At 48.0% G+C, this 15,286-nt stretch overlaps 1 protein-coding gene across 1 annotated transcript in view; it reads right to left on the reverse strand.

Moving 5' to 3' along the window:
* Nucleotides 1–6,613: 6,613 nt before the first annotated feature.
* The window catches only part of NDUFA10 (NADH dehydrogenase (ubiquinone) 1 alpha subcomplex, 10, 42kDa), a 38,108-nt gene continuing 29,435 nt past the window's right edge, over nt 6,614–15,286 (reverse strand). Inside the window, exon 9 of the mRNA XM_010150253.1 lies at nt 6,614–6,682. Within this exon, the coding sequence (XP_010148555.1) occupies nt 6,614–6,682 (69 nt within the window). The remainder of the gene's footprint in view (nt 6,683–15,286) is intronic.

Here is a 15,286-nt window from a genome sequence, read left to right on the forward strand (position 1 = left end):
AGCCCAGGCAAGGGATAGGGCTGGCCCAAGGGTCACCACAGCCACCCCATGGTAGAGGGCACCTCAAAGCCCGGGAGGATGGGAAATCCCAGGGTTGCTCCATGTGTCAGTAGCCAAAGCAGAGTGAAAAGCACAAAGTTAAAGTGCCCTCCCTGGCTGCCCCAGCCCACCCCACAATAGCCTGCAGCCCTGCTCTGAAGCTCAACTACGCTCCTCCCCGCTCCAAGCAGGCTGAATCCCCTTGTTCACTGCCATCATCCTCCAGCACCGCACAGAGGAACAGGCTGCATTGCCACCTAATGGGATATGCTGGGAAAACCCTGTGCATCCTACTGGAACCAGCACAACCGGTATACTGGAGGTTCTGCAAAAGGTGGAGCTGCTTACCCAGCTCCTCTGCACCAGCAGAGATCTTCTGGTCAGGACATCCCTGGCTCTGTAATATAAAACAGCATGGGGGGGCACAAATCAAAGAGGGCAGGAGGATGCGAGCAGGTTTGTGTCCTCAGAGCTGTGCCAGGAAACACCAGCACGAGGCAACCACTCATGACCCAGCAGGATCACAATCCAGATCTGAGCACACGGGGAAAAGGTTTATTGGGTATCAAAGCCCTTTTCCCTTCACTGCCTCCACAGCTCATAAAACCTCCTGCCAGCGGAGCATGTTTAATATTAAGCTCTTTGAAGGAACGGGTATGCTGTCCAGTTAAAAAAAGCCTCCTTGCCAAAATGCTGCATGCAGACAGACACCAAGGGGAAAACCAGACCCGCAGGGACTCCGGCAAAGGACGCCGAGTCCACGGGGTGTCAGTCAGCACACCTAGGAGAAGCGGGGCAGCTGTGCCACGAAAGCACAGGACCAGTCAGGCAGTGACTGATGCTCTGTCTGCTGCAATCCCAGATTTGCTGCGTGGCTCCCGGCAAGTCACTTCATCCGTCTCCATCTCCCCATGCCCAAGAAAACCAGTCATGCAGGAGGCTGGGAAGTAGCCCTCCTGCTGAGCTGCTCGCTGGGAGATGCGGTAAGCCAGCTGCGCCTCAAAGCGAAAAGCCGCCAAAACGCTCCCTGGAAAGAATCCACGTCGCTTGCTTTCAACAGCCTGGCTCCAGGAGCGCCTCACGAGAGGCAGCCCGCGGGTGCAGAGCCTGCCATCCCTGCCTGCAAACCACTGCCTGCCCCCTCATCCTCCCACTACAGCTGCAAGGGAATGGCAGGACTGCCCTTCACCTCACCAGCCCAAAGGGAACCGGGTTAAACGGGAGCAGCCCCAGGACACACCAACCCGGCCTTGCTTTCCACGGGGAAAACTCGGGGCTATCCATGGATAGGGTCTGGAGCCACTGATAGGGTTTGGGAGCTACTCTTCTCCAAGATGCTCAGCAGTAGATGCAGGTCATCAGAGAGCTGTCAGACACGTCAATGCATGTAAGAAAGCTATTTCCACTGACTGCACAGTCTTCCACCCCGCTGCTCTCCATCACCACCTGGAGAGCAATATGTCCCCGATCCATCCCAACACAGCAATATCCTTCCTGGGGATCCGCTGGAAGTGACCAGGATCCCATCTCTTGAATTAATACACTGGACAAAGTCACCAGAAAGCACTGCTTGAGCTGAAGCCCTGCCAGAAGGGTCTGCTCATCTCCCTCCTCCTGCCTGGGGACTGAGGGGTGGCTGGGCTCTATCTTACAGGATGACAAAAATCCACCTTGTTTCCCAAAAAACTTAAAGATGACAGCAGGCACCAACAAACGGGCAAAGCCTGGGGGCCAACACAGGTCAAGCCAGGGCTGGACTGGTCATGCCTTCTTGGTCTTGGCCAAACTTTTTTGCATGCCCCAACTCCCTTTACACAAACTCTACCGTGCACTTTATATGAAAGAATTTGATTCCCAAAAAGGAAATGAGCCTCCAAAGTAGCAATTTATTTGGGCCAGCCTTCTTGTAAGCAAGAAAAGGAATCAGGAAAGAGCAAAGCTGTATATTAGTGGCTCGACAAATCACGCTTACACTCCATTTCTCAAAATGCAGACCCATCGCTGCGCTATTCTGGCACTGTAAGGCAGCACAACCCCATCCCCCACTATTCCCAGGAGTGCTGGAAGGAGGCCGCCTGCAGCACTGAGATAAGGAACTCTGAGAAACCAACACCTTTGCTCTGCCACAGCTTTCAGCCCATGGCTGGGAGAAGCATGCTCCCCACTTGGCACGCCTGCGACCCCGCGCCCTGCCAGACCCACCCGCGATCCTCAAGTTTCTCCACCTCGCGCCTGCGTGCGGAGACAGAGCCGAGAGCTGGGAACGCTCTGCCGTAGGTGCTGCAGCCTGCACGCCAAGCGGGAGTGCAGGCTTCATCCCCTGTCTGGGATTGTGTCCCCAGGCCATGCTCCGTGAACTGCTGATCCACAAGCAGGTGGAGGAATGAGGTGTGGTGTCTACCTCTCCCGGAGGGAACCGCAGCGGCTGCCATGGACTTCAATGCCTGGCTACCTTTGAAGATGCTCGGAACGCACTAGGCTAATTGAGACTAAGTTTTCTCAGGCAGGCAAGATCTAGGTATCATTTGTACCTGGAGTTTTTGTTTGGGAGGGTGGAGAACACTGGTAGGAATCAAATAGTCAGGAGCAGTCCCATCAGATAGGAGCAGTGAGGCTGGGCTCCAGCACCTGCAGAGGAATTACACTGCCCTGGCAGGCAACGCGCTTGTTTTGATCTTGCTGTGAATTAGGTATTTGGCAAATAAAGACTTAAAGCTGGGAGCCAGAGCAGAACTAGCAAGTTTCATGCCATCCTGTCACCTGCAATGCTCACGCTATGACGCTATCTGAGCGGTAGCTATGTAGAGAAGGCTGACGCCTTACCAGGGTGAGAGCACATGAAGTGCTTCTGACTGAGGGACTGCCAGGGGAAGGGACTACCCTTTCTCAGGAAAGATCTCTAGCATGATAGATCATCTCCAACCCATGACTCCAAAACCGGAGCAAAGCAGTTTCCTGGGTGGCCAAGGGTTTGCTCATCACCACAGCGAGAGCAAGACATGGCACCCTCTCATCAGCGTAGCTGAAAGACAAGCTGGGACCACAGCACCGCACATTGCTGCTGGGGAAACCTAGACCCTACCTCCCTTCAGCCCCGAGGAAAGCACTGGAGAGTTGAACACCTACCCCATCTTTCAAACACTCACTGCGCATACAAGCTGAGCAGGGTCACAGGAAGCAACAGCCAGACAGACTTGGTTTTGACGGACACAGATGGAAGCTCCCAAGGCCATGCGCTTCCAAGAAGCTTGCCCAGTATCACACACAAGTCAACAAAAGGACATGAACACAAAGTCAACCCTTTCACTGATCTTTGGACTTCCTTTGCCTCTAGGACCTCCTGGAATGCAGATGGCTTTTGAGGTTCTCCATGAGCTCTCAGCCTGCACTCGACCCAAGCAGGCGCATCTCTGGAGAGCAGCCTGTCAGGCCACTGTGTGCCATCCCACCTTCCCTCTGCTTTGGTCGCTTCCGTTAACTTTTTCACGAATGATTCATTTTGCCCAGTCGTTTGTAACAGCGTGGAAGGCAGCTGGAATTTGCTGTGCACCTGAACTATGCTCGCTCAGCGAGCTCTGCCGCAGAAGGGATTCATGGCAATCTTTGCCTGTGGTGGGAAGACAGCAACTCTCTTTCACTGCAGCAGCCCCTTCCTTTCACAGAACCAAAGGAGCATGGTTCACATCCAAACCTCATCACTACGAAAACATGAAAGTTACACCTCGAAGGAAGAAGGGGAAGAAACTCAGCAATTAAGAGATCTGTAGCCCTGGGCCAAACATCACCGCTGAAGAGCACAAGGTGAGGGGTCGACGCCTCCAGCTGAAGTGCAACACATGATGAGGCTCAGACACAGGCAGGTACCTTCAGCAGAGAGGCTGACCGTGTCACTTCCCAGACAGTCCCAGCTGTCCCCCAGCTGACAAGGAAGCTATTAATGGACACACTGGGAAAGCACAAACACTCGCCAGTCAACCACAGCAAAGGCCAGAGGGGGATGGTTAAAAGTCCAAATCTGAAATGCGGTAAGCCGAGTTTTTAGAGTGGGACAGGTGTTGGCATGAAATCACAGGCTCCTGAAGCTGAGAGGCATCGTCATCTGGGGCTGCAGCACGTCAAGCGTTTTGTGTGCCTCCATTCCTGCCTCCTCTTTCTCTTTAACCCTCTTGTGCAACCGAAAAGTGAACCCAAGGGGGAGGGAGTCGCTGGGCTCCCCGACTGACCGACTGCAGGCAGCAGGAAAGCCGGTGGTTCTGCCCTTAAAACGTGGCTGATGGCTGTCTGCCAGACACCGCCATCCCCAGGGGATCTGTCTCCGTAAAGCAGGCAGGATCAAACATGGGGCAGGACAGACAAGAGGCAAAGTTCCCTGTGCATCAACAGAGGCGATGGGAACTCGGGATAAGAGGACCGACTGCAGGTATCCCATGTGCACCAAGCAGAGGTGTGGAGGGGACTTCAGCCATTTTATCTTTTCTAATCTAACATAAAGAAATGGAGATAGAACCATCCAACTGGCACAGCAGAGTCTTCAAAAGCCAAAATCTTTACAGTTGGTTTGCTAAGTGATGTTTTTTTTGAGGTGTTGGGAGTGGGAAGGAGGGAAGAGAAAAACACAGCTAACACTCCTTCCTACAGCAAGGGAAGAGAAAGTTACTTCCTTCACAGATTTAGTTTATAAACAGTTTTAAAGCAGAGTTAAGACCAGGATAAAAAAAATATATGCTCAACATGCATTTTGTCACACCGCACTGCTTGCCATACAAGCCAACGCTGCTCTTCCTGACGGGAGTTAAACTCTTTCACAGCCAAAGCTCAGCTCTCCGTGCGCTGCTGGAGCAGGCAGGGACGGTTCTTAGGAATGCTCTGCACTCCACTATTGCAAAGTTACACACAACAGCTTCACCAGCACTACACACAACACAAAACACCCTTCTAAGAGATCAACATCAGGCTGCACCGACACTGCCAAGTGAATTACACAACCTGGAGAACACAGCAATACGGAGATGGAGGACACCTGTAAAAACAGATCTGGACTACTCCAAAGGGAACCTAAAGCCACAGCAGATGTTCTTTTCATCCCCACACTCATTGCTCACTGCTGTGAGATGGGTACTCTAGGCAGGTAAAGAAAAGCTAACATGAATTGCTCAGGATCTCATTGCACAGAAGACAAGAGCAGCTCAGGCTGGCAGGTCGTCAGGCGTGAGCGCCAAGATACATCTTTCCAGGGAGACACGGGGTAAGGAAGCACACGGCTGAGCTGCAGCACGCACAGGTCCAGCATCCCAATAAGCAGGCTCTGGAAGGCAAAAATGCACAAGGATCTTGCAACGGTTGAAAACAAAGCGCCCAGCCTCGCAGGGCTGACTACACCCGTCCTGCCGCATTTCCACACAGGTCTAGGGCACAGCGCTGGCCGGTCACCCCGAAGCCACCAGCTGCATCAGTGCAGGGCAGCACAGCGGCACCAGTCAATCCCTCCGTGCCCAGAAGCGACACTCTGTGAAGCCATAAAACGCGGAAAACGAGCTGAGAGATCAGTGAGCAGAGCCACATTGCTATCCCACTGCTCACTTATTTCAGTATCTAACCAGGCCCCCAAGGCTCTTGTCAAAGGAGACTTTTCATAGAGTTCTGATATGGGAAGGCTGACTAATTCAAAGGCACTGCCCTGAGCACTGGAATGCCTGGCAGAGCTCGTACTCGGCGACTGAAGTCGTTTAGCCCCTCGCTGGAAACTCAGCACTACTGCAGCCTAAATCTGGACAGCATGGCTTGAACCAACGCCAAGGCGCCTCGTTTGTGTGACTAACTAATACCAAATGAATCATTTCTTTAATAAGAACTCCAACTTGGACTTTCAGGGACTTGCAAAAATAATAATTACGTCTGTCTTTTATACCCGACAAACATTGTTATCTACAGCGCCCGTTTAAAGGAAGAAGCTATGAGTACAACTGCTGGGAACGGTTTTCAATAGGGTTTTTTATACTTTTACACACAGATATTTTGCTGTTTAAATTAAGGTCAACAGTCATTTCCTTCTCTCAATGAACTTTTTTTTACGCTTGCCTGCTTTGATGCTGATGACCAGCAAGAGGCTTTCAGAACACGATGCAAGTACATTGGGTTTTGGTTGGGTCTTTTCAGCATGTGCACTCTTCTACTGAAACTAATCAAACACCATGCACAACAGAGAAAGAAATTAACAGTGTGAGAGACAGGAGGATACAGGTTTAATTTTTCCTTGATTCAGCAAAACAACAATACTCCTGTATAATAATTGCCACAGTCTTGATGAAGAGAAAATTCAGCCTTGGTCTTAGGTCCGCCCCTGTAATACCAGGTCACTTTGGCATCACACACTGACTATCCAACATCCACAGAGCACCCCAAATCCATCAGGGAAGAACAAACCAGAACAAAGTGATTTCCCTTCTAGGGATCTATGATTTATCCATCGTTTTCTTCACACTACACAACCAATGTGGAGCAGGCACACTGAACTCAGCTTCTTCACTCAGGTCCTGTGGTCCATTGCGGTTAGGGCTCCAAGGGGAGGCAGATCTCATTTCAGCCAGATCCACTTGTCACCAACATCAGCATTGTAGCCTGGCCTATAATTGCGACCAGGAAGCTAGAGAAAGCAGAAAGTTCAGTCAGAAACGTTTCTCTTTATGGAAATGTTGAGATTCTTTATGAAGTGCCTCATGGTATCTGCAGAAGTGCAATGTGAAATATTTTTTAACAACATACTGATTAGTACTTGTAGAAAAATCAGTTCCTGAATAATTTGAGCTGTGCAGCTTGGGGGGAAGCACAAAAACCACTGTGTCATGGTGTATCTTAGAATTAGGCCAATCTGTCAACAGCAGAACAGCATATTCCACCTGGATTCATCCAACTCTTCTCCTCGACATACCCTTGCTCCAAGTTCTAGCAAGAGATGACCCATCTAACTGTAGCATGCAGTAGAACTGAATCAGCCGGTAGAATCTCATGCCAAAAGAGGCACACATTATTAAATACATGAAATATTTCATGCATGAAATACTGAGTTAATTACTACTTTAAATTAAAACGTTCAAATGAAATTGTGTATTTAGCCTTCAAGAGCTGAACTTAACTTCACTGAAGCAAAAGCAGTATCTTCCTGTCTTCATAAGCAAAGCCAGAAATCACTGCCGCTGGAAAAACTGAACTTTCTTGAACCATGATCCAAATTTCACCAATATCCCAGGTCCTAAGCAACAGCCTTCATTCACTGCCGCTGAGCCTTGCTGACCTTGCAGACTGCGACTCTCCTGCACAGACCCTCAACGCTGGTGGGAGTAGCCTCCACCCAGGCGGCTCAGACACAACCTCTCTGTCCCCGTGGCTCCCAAACCAAGGCTCGGGGACCACCGTGCTGCCGCACAAAGTCACCGCTCTGTACGGTTCATCACGCACTGCTGTAGGCGCAATGGCAGAGGGCTGGGAACCGCAGCGGGAAGCCTTTCCTTCTGACAGCACCTCAAGAGCTTGCGCTGGTCGTGCAGGTCACAGCAGGATCACACAAGGAGCAATTCGAGCCTAGAGAACCAAGAAACACAACTGCAGAGGGTAAGGCTGGATGGACTGGAGCGCTGGGAGAGGGACTTCGGATATGCTAGGAAAGCTGGAGAGTCCCCTCCCTCAGCAGGGAGGGAAAGCAAATTATCAGAGACAAGAGCAAATGAAGGTGAGTAGCAGTAGAATCTTGGCATCGGGACTTCAAGGAGTTGTGTCTAGACCTAGAGACCAGGACTTGTTACCTCCAACTTTGCAAAAGTCCGCGAGATACTGAAGCACACGACCTTCTTCATGGCAGTCCAGCTAGCCAGTCAAACCGACGTCCCACAGACAAAGCCTTCAGGAGGAAGGGGACACAGAGCTGTGCAGATTTCCATTGGGATGGAAAGCCAGGCCTGGCCCTCTCAGCCTGCTGCTGTGTGCAGCCGCATTGCAAAAAGCACTCAAGGCAGCATTAGACAAAAATTCAGCAGCCAAGATGGTCTATCTTCAGCTTTAAAGATTTGGAGAAAGAGGATCTTGAAGTAGCAGACATTGTAAGGGATTACAGATGCAGCACACAGGACTGCAAGAAAAAGCCTGCCAGTGCAGTTAAAACAGCAAACTCCCCTTCCACAGCAAAGGTGCTCTCTCTGCAGGCAAGGAAAGCGTTCTCCAGGCTCCATCAGGCCAGCAAAAGCATGCCTGTGTGACAGAAGACGCCACAAGCGTGCCAACAACGCTGTCACCAAAATCATCTCCTACCAACTCACTTTGCGAAAGCAACACAAGATTTTAGTGCCGTTTCAGCCTGAATAAACATAAACCAGGCTCTGTACCCGCTAGATAACTAAGCCGTGGGAACAAAACCTGGCAGTGGCAGGATCGGTGCATGAAGTAGCTACTTTGGCCATTCCTCTGAACTGAGAGATCCCACGGAGGAAACAGATGCAGCTACATTTCAGCCTTCGAGTCTCAGGTGTTGGAGCAGTCCCCTTTGGAAATACCGATCATGACCCGAAATGCCAGAGAGAGTTAGGTCCTAGCTCCAAAAGCAGAGTCTATCTCCAGGAATTAGAGAGAAACGACATTCATCTTCAATACACAAGACTGGAATCAAGAAGCAAACCACCATGAAAAAGCAATTGAGTTTGGAGAGAGAGTGTGAAGCAAGCAGCGATGCTCTAATAAAACCCTGCCTTTAAAAATAAGCTATCTACTGGCAGCCTTGAGAAATAATTAAGCACAGATCATCTGCTCATCTCCACACAAATGTTGGTTTCACACAGGACTCCTGACTTGTCCTGATGATTTTTCCTTTCAAAAAAAAAAAGAAAACCTGTGAGAGTACCCTATTTGAGAGCACTGCCCCTGCAGAGAGAAGCAAGACCCAGTCTTGATGGAATCTATACTCAGGCCACAAAGCCAACTATTTAATCCAAGATGAAGCCTGTTGTTTTGAAGAAAGGGAGGGTGTCTTTTTCTTTCTTATTTGAAGGTCAGAAAATAAGACACATTTTTTCCCCTAAAACATCAAGCTAACAGAAGATGTCTACCTCCTCCATAAGACAGTCCCCACCCCACCTTGTCACAAGCCATTACAAGCCATTCTTGATCAGTTTTTCTAAGGTTTTTCATTTAAAGTTGTCTTTAATGTCTTGTCTAAATATCAGACAAAACCATGCAGTCCTGTTCAGAATGACTCCTGCTGAGCAAAGAGGCGATGCAAGATGAAAATAAACAATTACTACCTCTGCCCTGCAAATTTACAGTGGTGAGCTAGGGAGGACATCAGACCTGCTGCGACCAGCCTGTATCTATTAATTCCAGCACAAAACCAGCTCTCCCTGGTCCTCTCCGGGCAGCACATAATTGGCCCTTTGATACTTCAAGAGATTCCCAGATAACTAGATTATTAAAGCAATAGGAGCTCTCTGGGAAAATACGGGAGTTTACAGTTTCGTTTCTGGGTAAATGTGCCCTCTTTAAAAGATACAATATCAACCCCAACAGAATTCAAATTCATTGTCCAAAACAAATTCCCCATGTGCCTTTGGTTAAAGACATGCAATACATCAAAGCGAATTTTATAATAAGTATTCATCCATACTCCCATCATTCGCAGTGGGCCTTGGCAAGAGCAACTGAGTTTTGGGATATGTTACAGCCAGCCTTTCGAAATAGCCAAAAAACTGGGAAGAGGAAGGCCCAGTAAACAAATCCCGTATTCCACAGCAGGCAGAATGATGTGAATTCATGTCCTCTGTGCATTATCAGTGCCAGGTACAGGTAACAGATGTCTTCCTGAGGAGGGGCTCTTCCAAGCACACTTTTACCAGCCGGGCCCGTAGTAAAAAACTGCATAGCTAGAACAAGGTAGGCCTACCCCGGAGGGGAGGGAGCAGGTGATCTTTTAGCACTTATTGAGCATTTGGAAAACACTGGAGCAGGAATTGTTCTCGTCATCTTCTGCCCTGGCTCCAGCTCCTCACATGCCCACCTCCTGCCAGAAGAAGGATTTACGGAATGTCACGAGGAGCCGGGATTAAAACAGCCGAGTGAAAAGGGTTTCAGCGACGCTGCACAGCGTGGCTGATGGGACGGAACAGCACGATGCCACCACGGAGAGGTCCTGCAGCTCTCATCTCTCTGCTGCACAGTACAAGCCAGCTGTGCTGCTTTGCTGGCTCTTTCCTCAAGCTCCACTAACGCTTTCACCCAGCGAGAAGCTACTCATTCCTTCGGGCTGGGTCTGTTTTCGGTGACTCTGCAAGCTCAGCCACAGACAGACCAGTCCACTGCAAAGAGTAGTGGTGGAACCACCAGGGAAGATCTGCGGGTGTGGGGCAGGTGGTAGGATGTGCTTTTTTTCTTTGGTGACAACAAATAGTTAAGTCTGTGCTCCAAACTGCACCCAGCTGAAGTTCCCAGCCTGTCCTGCCCACAGCTGCTTAGCCAGCACAAGGGCAGGGATGGGAACGAGCAGCCAACCCTGGGACTGCTGGTATTGCAGCCAGAAGATGTAAGATGTCCAGTCTGGAAAAGAGATGGTGGGAAGGAGATAGGACAAAGCTCTGCGTAAACTGCTAGTAGCTGGTAGAACACAGAGGGACTGAATATTCACCATCTCTTTCAGTAGAAGATACAGGTGCCAAAGGAAGACAACAGCTTGAAGGACTCCTTACTGAAGGATACTGCTGACAAAGTTTGGAGGGTCTCAATGAGAAACCAAGCAAGCATTGGGAAATGACGTGCATTTCCCATGAGACTTGTGCATGATGAGTACGTTTCCCAGTCAGAACTCCTGAAAAATCATCAAGGCCACATCATTTGCAAGTGGCTGGCACATTCACAGGACCACTCCATGCTTGTTACCTCCAAATCCCACACAACTAAGAGTAAAGAAGTGAGACTTCATGGTCACATTAAAAATAACAGTGCATCCTATTATGCAGGATTCCTTGTTAACAAGACACACAGGCAACTAAAAGGAGTAGCATGCAGGGTCAAATAAATCCCTTCAAACCCTTCTGGGTCCTTCACTGACATCAACCCAGACAGACCTATGGAGCCAACAACAGGTTTGTCCGGCACCAAGTGGCAGAGAAACCAGTTGACCATCACACCAAAGCTGACCCCTCTTTCCCACACAAAGCAAGAAAAGACACATCATTACCACAGCAGCCATCTAGACACGGACTTTGCAACACAAGAATTAAGTCTCTGCCCTCAAGAGCTTAAAACTGAAGCAGCACTGGTCAAGCAAATGGGAACAGAGATCCCACCAAACAAGCCCAACGGCTCACACGCATCCCTGCAACGCGAGGTAAGCGTGTGCTCCTGCAAGGTCACTTGCCAAGGAACAGATTTTTCCACTCCATGCAAATGGACGAGATGGAGAATCAAGTCTCGGACTGCTGCGTTACACTGTGCAGAACCTGAAGTTGGCAGCAAGGATTATCTCAAGAAGTATGCGATAAAATCCACCACACAGAGCATGAAACTAATGAAATGAGCTGTACCCAAAGGTAGAGCCAGCTCAAAGGAATGAAACGGCTCAACTTTAAAAGAGCATCAGTAAAGAGATGAAAACAAGATCATCTCATCGGTTAAATTAAGCACCCCGCCACAGACACGTCTGTCAAAACTATAAACATGACGAAAAGCCCTATAAAGTGGTAAAGGCTGCAGAGTAGCAACCAGCAGCTTCAGCCAGCTGTTTGCTATACGCTGCGGCTGCATTTCATAGCTCCTCAAAATTATTTCAAACCAGACATGTACAGGTAGAGCTCTGGAGAGTTGTAACAGTCTGAAAAGGCCTACATCCATCTGTTTGGAGTATGTCTTGTTTTCCAACATTTCAGGAGCAAAAAGAATTACCATTTCCCCCCCCCCCTTCTATTCCTGTGCTGCTTTCTACTAATGGCTGGGCTTCACAGCTAAAACAGATCTATAAATAGCATGTTTTGAGCAGCACTGATCAAAGAGCACTTAAAAACAGAGTCATTATTCTGCAAGCATGGGCTCATTCATCGATACACAAACCTTTTCATTTAGTGGCTGCTCATAACAAGCATAATAAGAGCACCTTCCATCACCGCTGTTAGCAAAGACTACTGCTTTTTCCAGCAGAAATCCTGACTTCCAGAAGTTTATTGTCAATGTTTGCTATTGGCACACAGCTAAAATCAGAGAATCTACAAACATGTTGCTTCATATATTGCTTGTATTCTGGGAAGTGTTTGGTTCCCATGTTGCAGAGCAACAGATAAAAAAAAAGGGGAGGGAGGTGTAATATCCCGCAAGTACACATTCAAGATCTATATGGTGTGGTTTCCAGAGGATTGGTGTAGATAGATGTTTGTTTACAGCTCAATTCCTGCCATTCTTTACTCAAACAACATTCTTAATAAATGTTAATAGCATTATAGCCCAAGCAACAGGAGTACTCAAAGGCTTTACTGAATTGAGGTTAAAACAATTCCAAGTTGCTGAAGTTGTTCAATGAATATCGTCCTACTCTTTATTCACTCATTAAAAAGACAGACAAGACAGTAGAAATCTTAAAGATGCTTCTCTTTCCAAAAGGAGGATGCAGCATATTTCTTTAAAGCTGAAGGGGTGGGGTTTTTTTATTTGAAACATAACCAAGCTTCAGCAGGGGTCTGATTGTGTAAAGATCAGTGTTACTTACAACTTGGACAACTACAAACACCATAAACTATCAAATCTACATCTCTAGCCTTGATTTTGCAGGACAGCCAAGAGTAAATAAGCAACACAGTATGGTTAAATATTTTGTTGCAGCTTTTTTCCACAGTGCTGCCTTGCCCTAGTGACTGTTCTCCATGGCGGCAGAGTATCATCTTCCTCAGCTTGTCCCAGCAAAGCACATGTAGGAAATGCCAGTTATACACTACAGAGTACAAACCTACCACAGGAAAAAGCCAAGTAACTATATCCAAACTGGGTAAAGTGTTTACTACCTGCAGAATTACTCTTCTGCCTGGACAGGTAAAATGCAGAAGAGCTGCTCACGATACCTTTCCTTAGGTCAGGTCACCCAAAGTAGCAGCAGGTCTTAGCGGTGCCAGTTCTACATCAAAAAGCCCAAAAGCATTTTCTCAGAGCAGGAAAATGTTATCAGGAAAGAAGGAAAACATGTTAATGCCATCCCAACCAAAACTGTACTGCCGCATCTGTACAGTTAAGCTCCTCAAACTCCTCAAGCTCCTACTCCATGGATGTTGCCTTTGAGAAGCTGGAGGAAAGCAGGAAGAGCAAGTAATCCTTCTCACATTATTTTCCAAAACCTATTTCTGATCTAGAGCATGATTTTCAATATAAGATACCAGGAAAACATGTTAATGCCATCCCAACCAAAACTGTACTGCCGCATCTGTACAGTTAAGCTCCTCAAACTCCTCAAGCTCCTACTCCATGGATGTTGCCTTTGAGAAGCTGGAGGAAAGCAGGAAGAGCAAGTAATCCTTCTCACATTATTTTCCAAAACCTATTTCTGATCTAGAGCATGATTTTCAATATAAGATACCACCATGAAACTGTCCTCTGAAGGTTGGATTTTGGTTCTAATTAAACTCTCCTAGGAGGTGCAGAAGAGTGGAGAAGGAGCAGTTCACCTGCAACTTTTCTCCACTTAATCCCTAACAAAAGATCTTTCTTCGAAGCTATTTCCCTTAGGGTTTTTATTTTATTTTACTTAACAGAGGTCTACCTTGGGGATCACATTCCCACAGGGGTCCGTCGCAGACTGTCAAGTTTGAAATGGATTATTTTAACGCCAGTGGGATTTTAGTGTCTTTCTGATTTACATCGGTACCCAGTGCCTCAGACAGCACGGTCTGTCACTAAAACAAAACAGACGCAACTACCAAGACCAAGATTTGAGATAGTCCCAAGGCCTTTCAGGTCCCTTCCCACGCCACATCTAGGATAGATGTCCCTGCCAACTGCCTAAGACATTTTTCAAGAGAAGCAGGGTAAAGCAGCTATCCATTTCTAAAGCAGAAGAGGGGCTGCTCTCACGCTCCCTCTGTACATACAAGACCACAGAGAGTGCAGGAGCAGTGGGAAGGTGGTAGGAGATCACATGCCTGTTCCCACACCTTTCCATGTGCCCTTCGTGGACAACTTCGTCATTCCTGGGTTTTAGTTATTCTCCAGGTTGATGTGGTCTCATTGCTATTTAGCCAGGAAACATCTTGTTACTTTAGAAAAAGCTAAAAATATTTTTGCAGAGATAAAACAGAAGAAAAAACCCCCTTAACTTAAGCCTTTCCTAATTTATTGTGTGTCTGTCTTCATTCCTTCTGGATTCAAGAGCAGACAGGGCTGGGCATTACAGCTGTCAAACAGCTCCATTAAAATAAGAATTAGGAAGGGAGACCTTGATCCTTTAAAAAAAAAAAAAAATTAAAAACTTCATCAAGCCAAGAAAAAATGTCAAGAGAGAGAAACCAGAAATCTTATCAAAGACAGCCGCTATGGTAACAATCACAAACATGGAGAACAAAGATATCCCAACCTCCCTCCTTCTACAAAGGCAAGGGTACCATGGAAGCAACGCACGGCTTAGGTAAGGGATATGGCAGCAGCTGCACTTTACGTATATGCACAGGTAGTGTCCTCTGTGCATACAACCAGAATTGGTGAAAGGGTTGGTTTTTTTTTTTTTTTTAGAAGCTTGTAGCTTTTCTTGTAACCCAAAATCTGCAGCCAAAGGCCAAGATGTTGAGGACCCCGCCACCCAGCATCCCCACATCAAACCCCAACATGTCATTTTGACACAAGTGTTCCCTGTTGTTCAACCAGACTCTGGCATCCTGAGAACTCCAGGATTTCTTTTGAGGTTCAGGGTATTTTAAATGGGAGATGCGTGTGTAAGCCAGGAGTGCTCTGCACTCTCAGAGGAGATGGGAAAGCTAAAGGACTTCCTAACCCCCTCGTTTGCCAGCCATCTTCAGCCCCCTGTAACAACCGCTGCCAAGAAGTACCAGGGCTGCACTTCACACACAACTTGGCCACACCAAACCTGGAGAAAGTCTTCCCTTAACCAGCCCAAAAGGCAGACCGTTATGATCTTCACATTATAAAGGCACGCTCTTGCAATGCTCTAACTTCCGGGTCGCGAGGCTGAGAGCTGACTAACGCTGCAGGCTCACCTTCCCATCACTCCAAAGCCCGCTGTGTT

Source organism: Eurypyga helias, unplaced genomic scaffold, assembly GCF_000690775.1.
Source record: "Eurypyga helias isolate BGI_N326 unplaced genomic scaffold, ASM69077v1 scaffold20794, whole genome shotgun sequence".
NCBI lineage: Eukaryota > Metazoa > Chordata > Aves > Eurypygiformes > Eurypygidae > Eurypyga > Eurypyga helias.